This window comes from Nematolebias whitei, chromosome 14 (assembly GCF_014905685.2).
Source record: "Nematolebias whitei isolate Nwh7 chromosome 14, NemWhi1, whole genome shotgun sequence".
Lineage (NCBI taxonomy): Eukaryota > Metazoa > Chordata > Actinopteri > Cyprinodontiformes > Rivulidae > Nematolebias > Nematolebias whitei.
The window spans coordinates 20109292-20120952 of NC_056511.1; the positions used below are offsets into that span (position 1 = coordinate 20109292).

An 11661-nucleotide genomic window follows, 5' to 3' on the forward strand; every position below is an offset into this window, starting at 1 on the left:
ACAAATCACAAAAAAGGATAAATCATGTCATCTGGACAATTTCTTTTTGGAAGAAAAGTTTCATCTTTCTCAAGTTCAAGTTTAAGTATCTTTATTGTCATTCACATCACATATGGTACATGAGGTGGAAGGAAATTGTGCAGTCAAAGTCCTAGTTACACCCAAAAATAGCAAAAAAATATAAAGTATAAAAAGGAGCAGTATATAAGAATCAAAGCTATACACTAAGATATAGGTTAAACTAACACTAAACAATACACTAAGCAATACACTTAACAATACACTAATTTCTGGCTTTTTCCCAACAAAGCTGGCCATCAGGCCTAAAGCATTTGATTGTTATGCACTGATGATTGATGGTTTTGGATGGATGGTCCCCTTTTGCATGTGTAAAACCAGTTTCTGGGAATTCCACTGCAGTCTGGCTTGAAACACATCATCCACCCATCCATCCATTATCTTTACCCGTTTATTCCATTTTGGGTCACGGGGGTCGCTGGTGCCCATGTCCAGCAATCACTGTGCGAGGGGCGGGGTACACCCTGGACGGGTCTCAAGTCCATCACAGGGCCACATAGAGACAAACGAGACAAACAACCATTCCCTCTCTCACTCACACCTAGGGACAATTTAGAGTTACCAATCAGCCTAACATGCATGTTTTTGGTCTGTGGGAGGAAACCGGAGTACCCGGAGAAAACCCACGCATGCACGGAGAGAACATGCAAACTCCACCCAGAAGGCCCCTGGACCGGGGTTTGAACCAGGGACATGTTCGCTGAGAGGCAGCAGCTCTACCAGTTGCGCCACCGTGCTGCCTGAAACACATCAATGAGGTGCTATTTATAGGGCAGATCTTGGTGGCAGGCCTCAGACTGACAAAGTTTTTCAGATGAAAGACGAAACATTTCTCCCAAAAAGAAACTGTCCGTCCAGGTGACATGATTTAACTTTTTTTTGTGATATGGACAGTTTCAGATGTGACTTTGCCTTAAATCCATGTGTAAACTAAATTAAAACAGGCTTTTTGAGAACTTCCGAATAATAATATTCTCAGTTTGAAGATTTGAACTTAAACACTAAAATGTTTAAAATGGAGAATTACATGTTCACATCCCTCTTCATCACGAAGCACCACTAAAAGCATTTTCCTCATAAACTGCGTGACAAAAAAAACCAAACCTGTGGTATGTGCAATGTGCTGTTGAGGACATTACCCTTTGGTTCAAAGCCACGTCATGAGCTCTGTTTCATGCAGACATATGTAATATCTGAAGCACTCTAAGAATGCATGAACTGAAACATCAACATAGAAAGAATGATCAAGACTGACAAACCATGCTAATAAAATCATCAAAAGTCAAGGAAATGACATCAACCAGTTCACTGCTTACAGCATTCCAAAACTAGTACAAGAACTTGTGGTTATGAGCACCAAAGGTCATTATTTCAAACATTTTGACTTTAGATTTAAACGAGCACTGGTGTGTTATTACCTTAGGTGTAAACCCACAGAGCAGTGTTGGTACATACTCTTCCAATTGTGCAGAGCAACGGTCCATCATTAAACAGGGGCGGAGGCTCCATGCCCAACTGTCACCTTCTTACAATGCTATTAGTAATTCTCAGCCCTCTGCGGCCATCAGGGCGCTGATTGGTCATTAGGCTGATTGTCCTGAACAGTTAGTTTTGGCTGTCAGCAGCCAACTGGTTGATCCACTGTGAGAAGGGGCTATTTATAAGACTGAGTTTAGTGCAACTCCTCAGACTAATGAAGTCTTTTAGATAAAAGACAAAACGTTTTAACAAAATTTTAATTGTTTTAATAATTTTTTTAATTTCATCCATCTAGACGATTAAATTTGTTAGATTCACAATTAACCCTTTCTTTTTTTTTTGCCACTTGTCGATACATTGTCACAATCTACCTACTGTCATAACTCTATTAGGCCAGTGACTTTTTAAAAAATTTTTTATCATGATTAACACTCTGCAAAACTTGTTCATGAATCACTTGAGGAACATGGGAAACTGCCACAATGATGTCATGATCTTCACATTCCCCTGAGCTCAATCCAGTCAATCATATCCAAGATGTGTTAAAACAAACAAAGGCAATCTGAGGTCCACCTTGTCACTGGTGGATGGCTTTGTGAGAGAGGTGGAGAAGAAGTTAAAGAAGACAATCTTGGTCAGGAGGTCACTGGTTTAGAATCCTTAGACTGGCACAAAATATTTGGGTGGATACCCACATCTGTCTCCACCTCATTTGCACCATTGTTGGCTTTTGATCAAGGCCCTTAACCCTCTACCTGCTGCCAGGGCACCTCAGGTGGTGCTCATGTGTACTGACGTGTGTTCACTGCACAGCATCAAACAGGAAACAGAGGATAAAGTGAGGAGTAGGTTGCGTTAAAACAAACTTTGTGGTTCAGTTTTACAGCAACAAGATTTTGTCCATGAGAAACGCATGAACATTTCTTTCACCTTTTCTTTCTTCCTCACACACACCCACAGCATTACACATGAGCAGTGTATTTTTGTGATTTGTGGATCAATACAAACTCTTTTAGTAAGCATCCCCGAGGCATTTTCCCACAAACAGGCTTAACACTCTCTGAACCCTTGCCTCCCTTTGCTTTTACTGCCTACAGTGCACTTTCTTTGTCTGTCTTACCCAGTTTCTTACCTTTTCCTTATCAACCTAATTAATTACTGCCTTTATGTATTCTTTTTATTCAACACACGTGCCAGTTTCTCCTTCTTTACCATTAGCAGTTTAATTCTTACATTTAAATTTTTTTCAATCCAATAACAAATTAAATATCAAGCTAGTACATAAATTAAATCAGACGACCAGTTAGTAAAATATAAAACAAATTATGTAGGCAAGAATAACACAGATCTCTTGTAATTGTTACAGAACAGTTTCTAGTGTCTATTTCTTTCTACGATAACTCCCCAATGTTCATGGAGTTGTTATTGTCTTTATTAAAAGACACTGGCTGTAAAACAACTTATCACAATAAGAAGCACATTACAGTCAGTTTGATTTGTTAAGTTTGATGTGTTAACATCTTATGAACAGACAACAATGTAACACATTATATGTGTGGTGTGTGCATGCACTGCATGCATGTGCTGAATTGTACTGACTCTGAACTGTTCATGGTTCAGCAGTTGAGTGTGAATTAACCCAGAAATGCCAAAAGCTTTTTCTTTTTTTTCCCTTTTTAATCTGTGCTTTTGTTGTAGGTCACTGAACAAAATCAAAAGTTGAAAGCATTCATGTTATACATGAATGTATATTACCGTACACTCCTGAAAAATGTGTTTATACCGCTAATCCTGTTTTCAAAAGAGGAAGGATGATGCGTAAAAGAGGAAGGGGAAGTCTGAGATTGTGATCAGTGTATGTTCCCATATAATGGTGAAATTAGTTCTCAGCGTTTAACCCATCACACGTGAGGTACACCCAGGTGGAGCACTGGGCAGCTGTGTAAGCGCCCACAATTAGGGATTAGGTGTCTTGCTCAGAGACTCCACGATGTGGGAATGGCTGGGAGTCTAACCAAGACTTTCTGGTCCCCAGTCGGCTGCTCTACCTCTACCCCATCTCAGCCCCAAACATGGACATTAAAACAGAATGTCTGATGAAGTGCATGTACTGTAGGTTTAACCCTACAGTACATTTGTTTGGCAATAGTAAAACTGTTTAATTGAAATGTAACTGTTTTTATTTATAATGTCGTTATTAGGGCACGTACCATGGCTGACACGCATGTCTGAGAATATATTCTTAGTGCTAAAAGACGTGCAGGTTTGCAGGAAAAATGTTGTGAATGGATAAATATGTTTTGTGACTGCAACAAATGTTTTCCTTATAGCTTTAAAATGTTGATCAACATTTTTATGAAGATTCAATTTGATGTATATGATAATCAAATTGCAGATTACCAGCACTGGTATTTAGGATTGAAAAACATGGTCCATTTTTTAATGTTTCCTGCACTCGTCACTGTCACAGGTTTCTGCTCGTACTGAAAGTAGCATCAGGAAGAGAAACCAGGCCTTGCCACGTACCTTCAGCAAACGCCGCAGCCGTTTCTCCTCCCTCTGGGGTCTGGACACCGTCTCCAAGAGGAAAAGCAAAGCACATCCTTCAATTGACCAGGTTCTGATCACACTGGGTTATCCATCTGATTTAAAATGCTTCAGTTTTATAGTGAGATAGCTACTAGATTATACTGACACACTGAATCAACAATAAAAATAATACTCTGTGTCTAAAAGTTTAATATTTGAACCTTGCACATTTTATTTGTAATAGCATAATAATCTATCTATGGCTGAGTAAATAAAAAACAGTTTAACATATTTATTTTTTGATTTCAGGTATTTAAAGATCAGCTAGAACCTGTGAGAAAACCCCTGGAACGCACGTTTGAAGATTCTGCCAGTGAGAAATCTGTAAGCTCTTCGAAAACTTTTATAGACCACATGCACCTTCAGAACTCTACCTTTGAATTGAGACCTAAACTAAACTAATGCATCAAAATTGTCTAATGAGAATAATGTGAACAAGATGTGACTCACATTACCAGTGCATTTTTACCTGTTTGGACAGAAGCAATGTCCCAGAGTCAAAGGTGTTTGAATAAAATTAACTGAAGTCTGATGAGCATTATGCATTTTAACAAATCACAATATAAATGGTAAATGGACTGTACTTATCTATCTTATCATGATACTCAAAGCGCTTTACACCACAATCTTTGCCCTCATTTACCCATTCATACAGCACTCTACTAGATCTATACAAAGACTAATCAGTGCTTTATCACATTCTTACACCAATGGGACACATCGGAGGCAATGAGGGGTTCAGTGTCTTGCCAAGGACACTTCGGCATGTGACTGCTGGTGGAATCGAACCCCCAACTCTTGCATTGGAGGACAACTGCTCTAGCCACTCAGCCACAGCCGCCCATATAAGAAGACAGAGAAAAAAGATAAAGTTCTTGGTGAATAAATAATCCAAGATTCTAGACTTTTGGTGATAAAAAGTGAAATTACAAGTTTTAAACAAGTTTAATTTTTTTTTTTAATGAAGTGTCACTATTTAAACGAGTAGCTCTTTTACTGTTGTTACAAGCTTCAAATACAGTTGGCATCAGAGAAGAGGTCATAACTTACGATCTTAACTAACTTAGGTCTTAACATTCCCATCCGTGGGACAATAAAGGCTGTTTCTAACTTGACTTTATTTATTAGTTAATAATAATAATAATAATAATAATGATAAAGTGTACAGTATGTATTGTCATCATTGTATGTTCCCATAAAATGGCAAAATTGAATCTCTGCATTTAACCCATCCACCACCAGGTGGCGCAGTGGGCAGCTATTGAAAGCACCCGGAGAGCATTTTGTGGATAAGGTGTGCTGCTCAGAGACACCATGAGATGTGCAATGACTGGGGATCGAAACCGGGACTTTTGGGTCCCGAGTCGGCTGCACTGTCTCTACACCATCTCAGCCCCTTGTTTTTCCCCAAGCTGCAGCTAATGTCAAGATCTGAGTGTGTTTGAACCCAAGTGCAGGCAGGACTCGGAGGACTCAGGAATAATTCAAATGTATTTATTTAAGTAACACAAAATAACGGCCTACACTGCAGCAATTTTATACTGATGAGGTGACATGGAGAGAGAACAGGATGTGATGCCAAGGGGGAAAATCTACGCACAATGAGAGGAGGACAAGACACCGAATAAATAGGAACAACCGTGATTGACAATGAGGGACACCTGGGGTGATTAGGGTAGAGGACAGGTGTGTAGGAGCCAGAAAAACAGAGGTGACAAGCAACCTATACACTGATCCTCACTGCTAAAGGGAGATGAAAAAGCCACAACAACAAATGTTAATGTCCATACCATTATAATGTTCTTCAGGCTTAACTCAGTTACTTTTTAGATTTTTAGTTTCACTACAGAGAACAAGAGCACTTTTAGCTTTAGGCTAACTACGGGCCATTGTTTGTCTTTCTTGTAAACCAAAAAATAGAAGACCATTGGGGCATCTGATGAATCTTTTGTGCTTGTATAACGAGATAGGGGCTTCTTAAGACCCCGCGGCAGCAGGATAGCTGGATTTTCCACTTCCTTTCTCATAGCTGGAATGGGTTTGACGCACTGGCTCTTTATTCAGTGGGTCATCTGAGGGAGTAACAAAATCCATGCACTATTTTGCACCAGTGAGCAATTATTTGAGCTCATTCTCAATCTCTTGGTGTAACACTTTCAGACATCAACTTTTCTCTTGATGTGTAGTGACCTGAGAAATTTGCAGATTTATAAAAATTTTAAATTAGCCAAATCTAGTTCCTCATCTTGCATGAGTCGATAAGTTGGTATCCCCCAGTAGTGGCCATTTAGTATGATAAGAAGAAATAACAATTTTTTTTTTAATCAACAATTTTACATTAGTTTTGACAGAACTCTGTTTCTTTTGCTTCAGGCAATTCTATCTCTATCAGAATTGCACTCCATCAACTTGAAAGAGACTGATATACCCTATCAAGAAAAAATGAATCTGATATTTGTAGATCATAAGGTCAAATTATGCAGAAATGACATCGTAAAGGGCCTGGAAGTTTCCAACCATCTCTGCACTCGTCTCCCCATTTAGACAAATGAAATTAAACTTCAGCCTGACATACAGTTCATTTATATTTAATTACAGATGAGTGAGTGGTGATTTTGCATAAACTATAAAGAAAAATGTCCTATTTATTCATACTGGAGGTTGTGCAAGGACAGGCATGTTAGCGCTGTATATCATGAAAAGTTATAAAAGGCAAAGGAGATGTGGGAGAGGAGAGACAAGCCTCTGTCTGAACTCGGCAGACGGAAGAAAAAACTGGAGCAATCAAGTGCTCTAGCTGTGAGGGCCCCCAGTGGCAGAACGAGAGATCAATTTCCTTCCACCCACGCTCAACCTCTACTGGCAGAGATGACTATAAAGAAAGGCATAAAACTTAGCATGCCTTGATTTGTAGCTATAAAGAGCATAAACTGCTGCAAACACACATTTGATTTCCACAGTGAGGGTTTTCTAGCAAGATTAGCTTCAAGTGGACGAGGCAGATGGGCTCGTCCAAGCTGCGATTCTGGGGAGTCGTGTTAGCATAGGAGGGAATGAGAGATCAGGAAATGTTAAAATGCCTCCAGGAAGCACTTCACCCCCCTCAGCAGAGGAATCTTAGGCCAGGAGGGAAGCCAGATGGTGCAGAACAAGCCTGGGAGTTCAGGGAGTTGGGGGGAGGTCCTGGTTATGGGCCCCCCAGCCTGTTGTCTGTCTGGGAAAATGTGTCTTTTCTTTGTGTATCTGTATTTAGTATGTGCACAAGTCTGTCAGTTTGTGTTAAGACGCATTTGAATTTGAATTTAATTCACCTTTCGTTAACTTCTTTCATTAACTACTGCACATAATCTCCTGCATGCTAACACACACAGAGATGGAGCTGAGCTTTGGTTTAATTTCAACAGGGACCACATCACACGTTGCTAATTGTCAGCAGATTACATAAAAAAGGGGAGGGAGTAGTTGACGGAGTAATGCACAGACAGGGGAAAGGGCACACGGAGATGCAACGATTAATGGAGGGGAGGGGGATGTGATTGAAGAATGAAAGAGAAAATCTGGACCCTGTTATCTGATACAAGATATATATTATAGATGTTGTGGGGTCAAATAGAAGAAAGGCAGACGTAGGGGACAGATTGCTGAAGATCAATCTGAGGATCTTCAAGGTTACAGAAAACAGTGCAAACAAAATGAACGTGGAAATTTCACACAAACGATGTACAAGTGACAAATTACATTTCACAGATATGCTGTTGATTAAAGTCCACCATGAGTACATTTACTTAGTATATTGTATATGTTCAGCGTATATCTTTTTATTGTGTATCATATATCATATATAGTGTATTGTATATCGTATAGCATATATTTTAGTTTATATCTTAGATCCTTGTTTACTGTTTCTTTTTACACTTTATATTTTTGCTATTGCTGGATGTAACTGGGACCCTGTGTACACAATTTCATTACACCTCATGGAGCACATGTGATGCGACAATAAAGAACCTTGACCTTGACCTGTGGGTTATGTGTATCTTTTTAGAAGAAAACCGAAAACTCAGTGAAAAGTATTCCCAACCAGACGGTGGACAGTGATATTTGGGTTCCCGACCACCTGAAACCCTCCTGGGTGTGTCTGCCGAACAATCAGCCCATCCTGGCTGTTATACATCCAGGTGAAACAGCAATGGAAGTCCTGAGCTCCGTCTGTAAGGTAGGAATAACTGAGAGTATGAGAGATTTAAACACAGTGAGCTATGATTTGATGTGACAGAATTCCGATTATTGTTCAATCCTAGTATATACTGTTACTTTATTGTGTCATAACCTGCTTTTATACTGCCAGGAGTGCAAACAATTAATTTTAGAGCTGTGACAAAAATATGCAATATTATAATCACAGAAAAAGCTATTTGTCAAATGTAGCATTTAATAATGAATATGGTTTTTTTTGTTTTGTTGCTTGCAGACCCATAAGATTGACCCCTCTGGACACTACCTGCGTGTAAAGGTTTGGGTTGATGACCAAACGCTTTTTTACGTTCCCATATTTGAAGAAGACATCTCTGATTTTGTAAGAAAAATACACATTACAGCATCTAGATTACATTATATTGCAAACATTTATAAAATAATCCAATTTGCTGACTAGAGGTTTTGTATTGTGTTGCTAGGAGAAATGATCAGCTGTTTTATTGCAGTCTGATCTAAGAAATAGTGTTTCATTTGGGTTTCTCTGCCTCAAAATGAATGAATTATGTTGAGGATGGAATCTAGTGCATATCATATGACCTGGTTTTAGATTTATTATACCAAACACACAAAATTCCCAGAAAGCAAAAGACACATTTTTGCAATATGCTATAAATATTTCAAAATTGCATTCTGATTTTTATTATGTGCACTCTGAATGAAATCCATTTGTACTGCGCAGTATGTGTGCGCATATCCGTATTCGGACTTTTTATATTATTCACACAAACAACTTGCTTATAAAGGAGCTCACCTCCACATTATTCCCAGAATGGATTTTCTTTGTGGAGGAGCAGGTCATATAATGAACCTTTCTCCAAAGCTCAATCACTAACTAACTGCACCTTTCAACAAAAGCAACTTTTATCTTCCTGCTTTGATCAGTCCCTCATTTCAGCCTCTTTCATCCTCAGCGTATGGTATTACATTATTATTTCTCTTCGGTGAAGGATATTGCACAGCGCAGGCGTCCGTCCAGGCTGTTGCTCCATACACACAGCTGTGTCTATGCCTTTGTCTGGGATAAGGTTAAAGCCCCGTATGAACATTCTCTCACTTCACAGACTTGACCTTTAATTTGACCCTACAAACCTTTACTGCACTTGATCTCCTGAGGAGCTGGAATAATGCATGAACATGTTTATTCTTTATTGAGAGTTTTAGCCTTGACCTTATCTGTTGCTCTAACCTTCAGGTTTTTTTTTTTTTTTTGCAATTAAATATACATGTCTGTGTTTGCAGCTCTACAAAGAGATTGAGATTTGCCATAAAGCTACCAAGGTGATCTGTTTTGACAGAGCCGAGTCCAGTACCATTGGATATTGTACGTACATCTTCACCAGTAGTCCTTATTTCTTGATACGCTCTACAACTCTGTGACAAATTGATTTCTTATTGGACTTTATTCAGTCATGCTTTGATAATTACGGAAAGTAAACGACCCAGTGAGAGCACAAGTGGTCCTAAGTGGATCGAATTGCTTCATTTTTATGCAGCAGTGCATCCTTTCAAATAGAAAATTCAAAAAGAACTAAACCGTCGTGTCACCCTGTGTCCATTTCTTCACGTTTATAGGTTTTTCTGTGGCAGTTATTGATGAGGATGGAGTGCAGCAGCTTCATATTACTGAGGTGAAACCAGGAGGACTCGCTTCAGCCAAAGGTACACATAGATTCTTCATACGTGTGTGTATTTACACACCCACACACACGCACCCTAATCCCTATCACGGAGAGACCTAATGGGTTTGAGAAGCCATTTTGCAGATACAGCTTTAATGTATAGAAAATAACACGCTCCACCACTGCGCCCCAGGGTCAGACCAAGGTTAACCAAGTGTGAGATTGTGACCTCTGGTGTGTTAGCAATCCATAAGCTTCTATTTTAGTAGGCCAGAGGACACAGCTGGACCATCCACCTCTTCAGGGACACGAAAAGCTTGTGACATGGTGCATGTTTCTGCTCAGCTGTGCTACATTGTGCTGCATCACAGCATTCACGTTACAAAAGCATGTCAAGCAATGCGTTAGTGGGCTAAAGTGTGGGATCAGCCTTTGTCTTTGCACATTGGGAAAAGAATGGATGATGAACGGAGGAGATTACACAGAGAGGAGCACGAGACAAGGAGCTCCAACAGATGTTTATTTCTCTTGCAGGAATTTCAGTTCCTTCTCCCTCCATGGAGACACACACACACACACACACACACGCACACAGACACACACACACACACACATGAGTGCAACATACCCAGTCATGCATACACATTCTCACACTCATGAACGTGCACGTGCACCCCTCCCCCCACACACATCATTTTATGGCCAGAAGGGTTATAAGTCTATGTCCAGCTGACAGTTCCCATCTCAAAATTTGTGTCTATATGCAGCTTTGTGTGTGTGCTTGCATATTTTACTAAATGTCTGTTTTTTCTACAAAGTATTACTATATAGGTGTAACCGAAGTTTAAGTGATAATGTAGGATTATGCTAAAATCCTTTTGTGACTTTTTTCTGTAGTGAAAGGAGGAAATGTTTGGGCTGCTGTTTAATATGTTTAATATATATATATATACATATATATATATATAGTATTTTAAATTATCAGTGTTTAGTGTATATCTTAGATCCTTATGTACTGTTTCTTTTTGCACTTTATATTTTTGTTATTTTGGGTGTAACTGGGACCTTGAGTACGCAATTTCGTTCCGACTCATGTGCCACATGTGATGCGAATGACAATAAAGTACCTTGAACCTTGAGAAGTTATACTTAAATGCCCTGAACAGCTGCCACAACCAAACAGGTTAATTGGTGAAGCTGACCGATTAAGTGCTAAATCTCAAACGGGGCCTAGCATATCTTAAAGAAATTCTTCTCACCCCTTGTCTTTCAATTCAGAGTTTCAAATTAATATAATCCTTTTTATGAGAAATGATGAAGCTGTAGCCGCTTTGGTCAAGCCTCAAAAATATTATTACTTGTAATCTCAGATAATTTTTCAGGATAGATGCATGCTATTAATGCAAAAATCAATGCAGACATGTTCCTGTTTTTAGTATCTTGCACCGTTTTATAATGTAGCTTGTTTTCTATTTTGTTTTATATCACTCTTTTACCATATTTTTAATTTTATATGCTTTCGTATGAATATTTATTGTTGTGTGAACACCATTTATGGTTTATGCAAATGAGTCCTCGTGACTCAGTGAGACTTACCTGCATAAAAAAGCTTGAATGCGTATCACACTCGGAGTATAAG

At 39.1% G+C, this 11661-nt stretch overlaps 1 protein-coding gene across 1 annotated transcript in view; it reads left to right on the plus strand.

The window, feature by feature from the left end:
* tiam1a (TIAM Rac1 associated GEF 1a) overlaps positions 1-8831 on the plus strand; it is a 20530-nt gene extending 11699 nt beyond the window's left edge. The window contains exons 9-13 of the mRNA XM_037688306.1: positions 4028-4174; positions 4396-4470; positions 8192-8362; positions 8618-8722; positions 8823-8831. Coding sequence (XP_037544234.1) covers positions 4028-4174; positions 4396-4470; positions 8192-8362; positions 8618-8722; positions 8823-8831 — 507 coding nt within the window. The remainder of the gene's footprint in view (positions 1-4027; positions 4175-4395; positions 4471-8191; positions 8363-8617; positions 8723-8822) is intronic.
* Positions 8832-11661: the final 2830 nt, after the last annotated feature.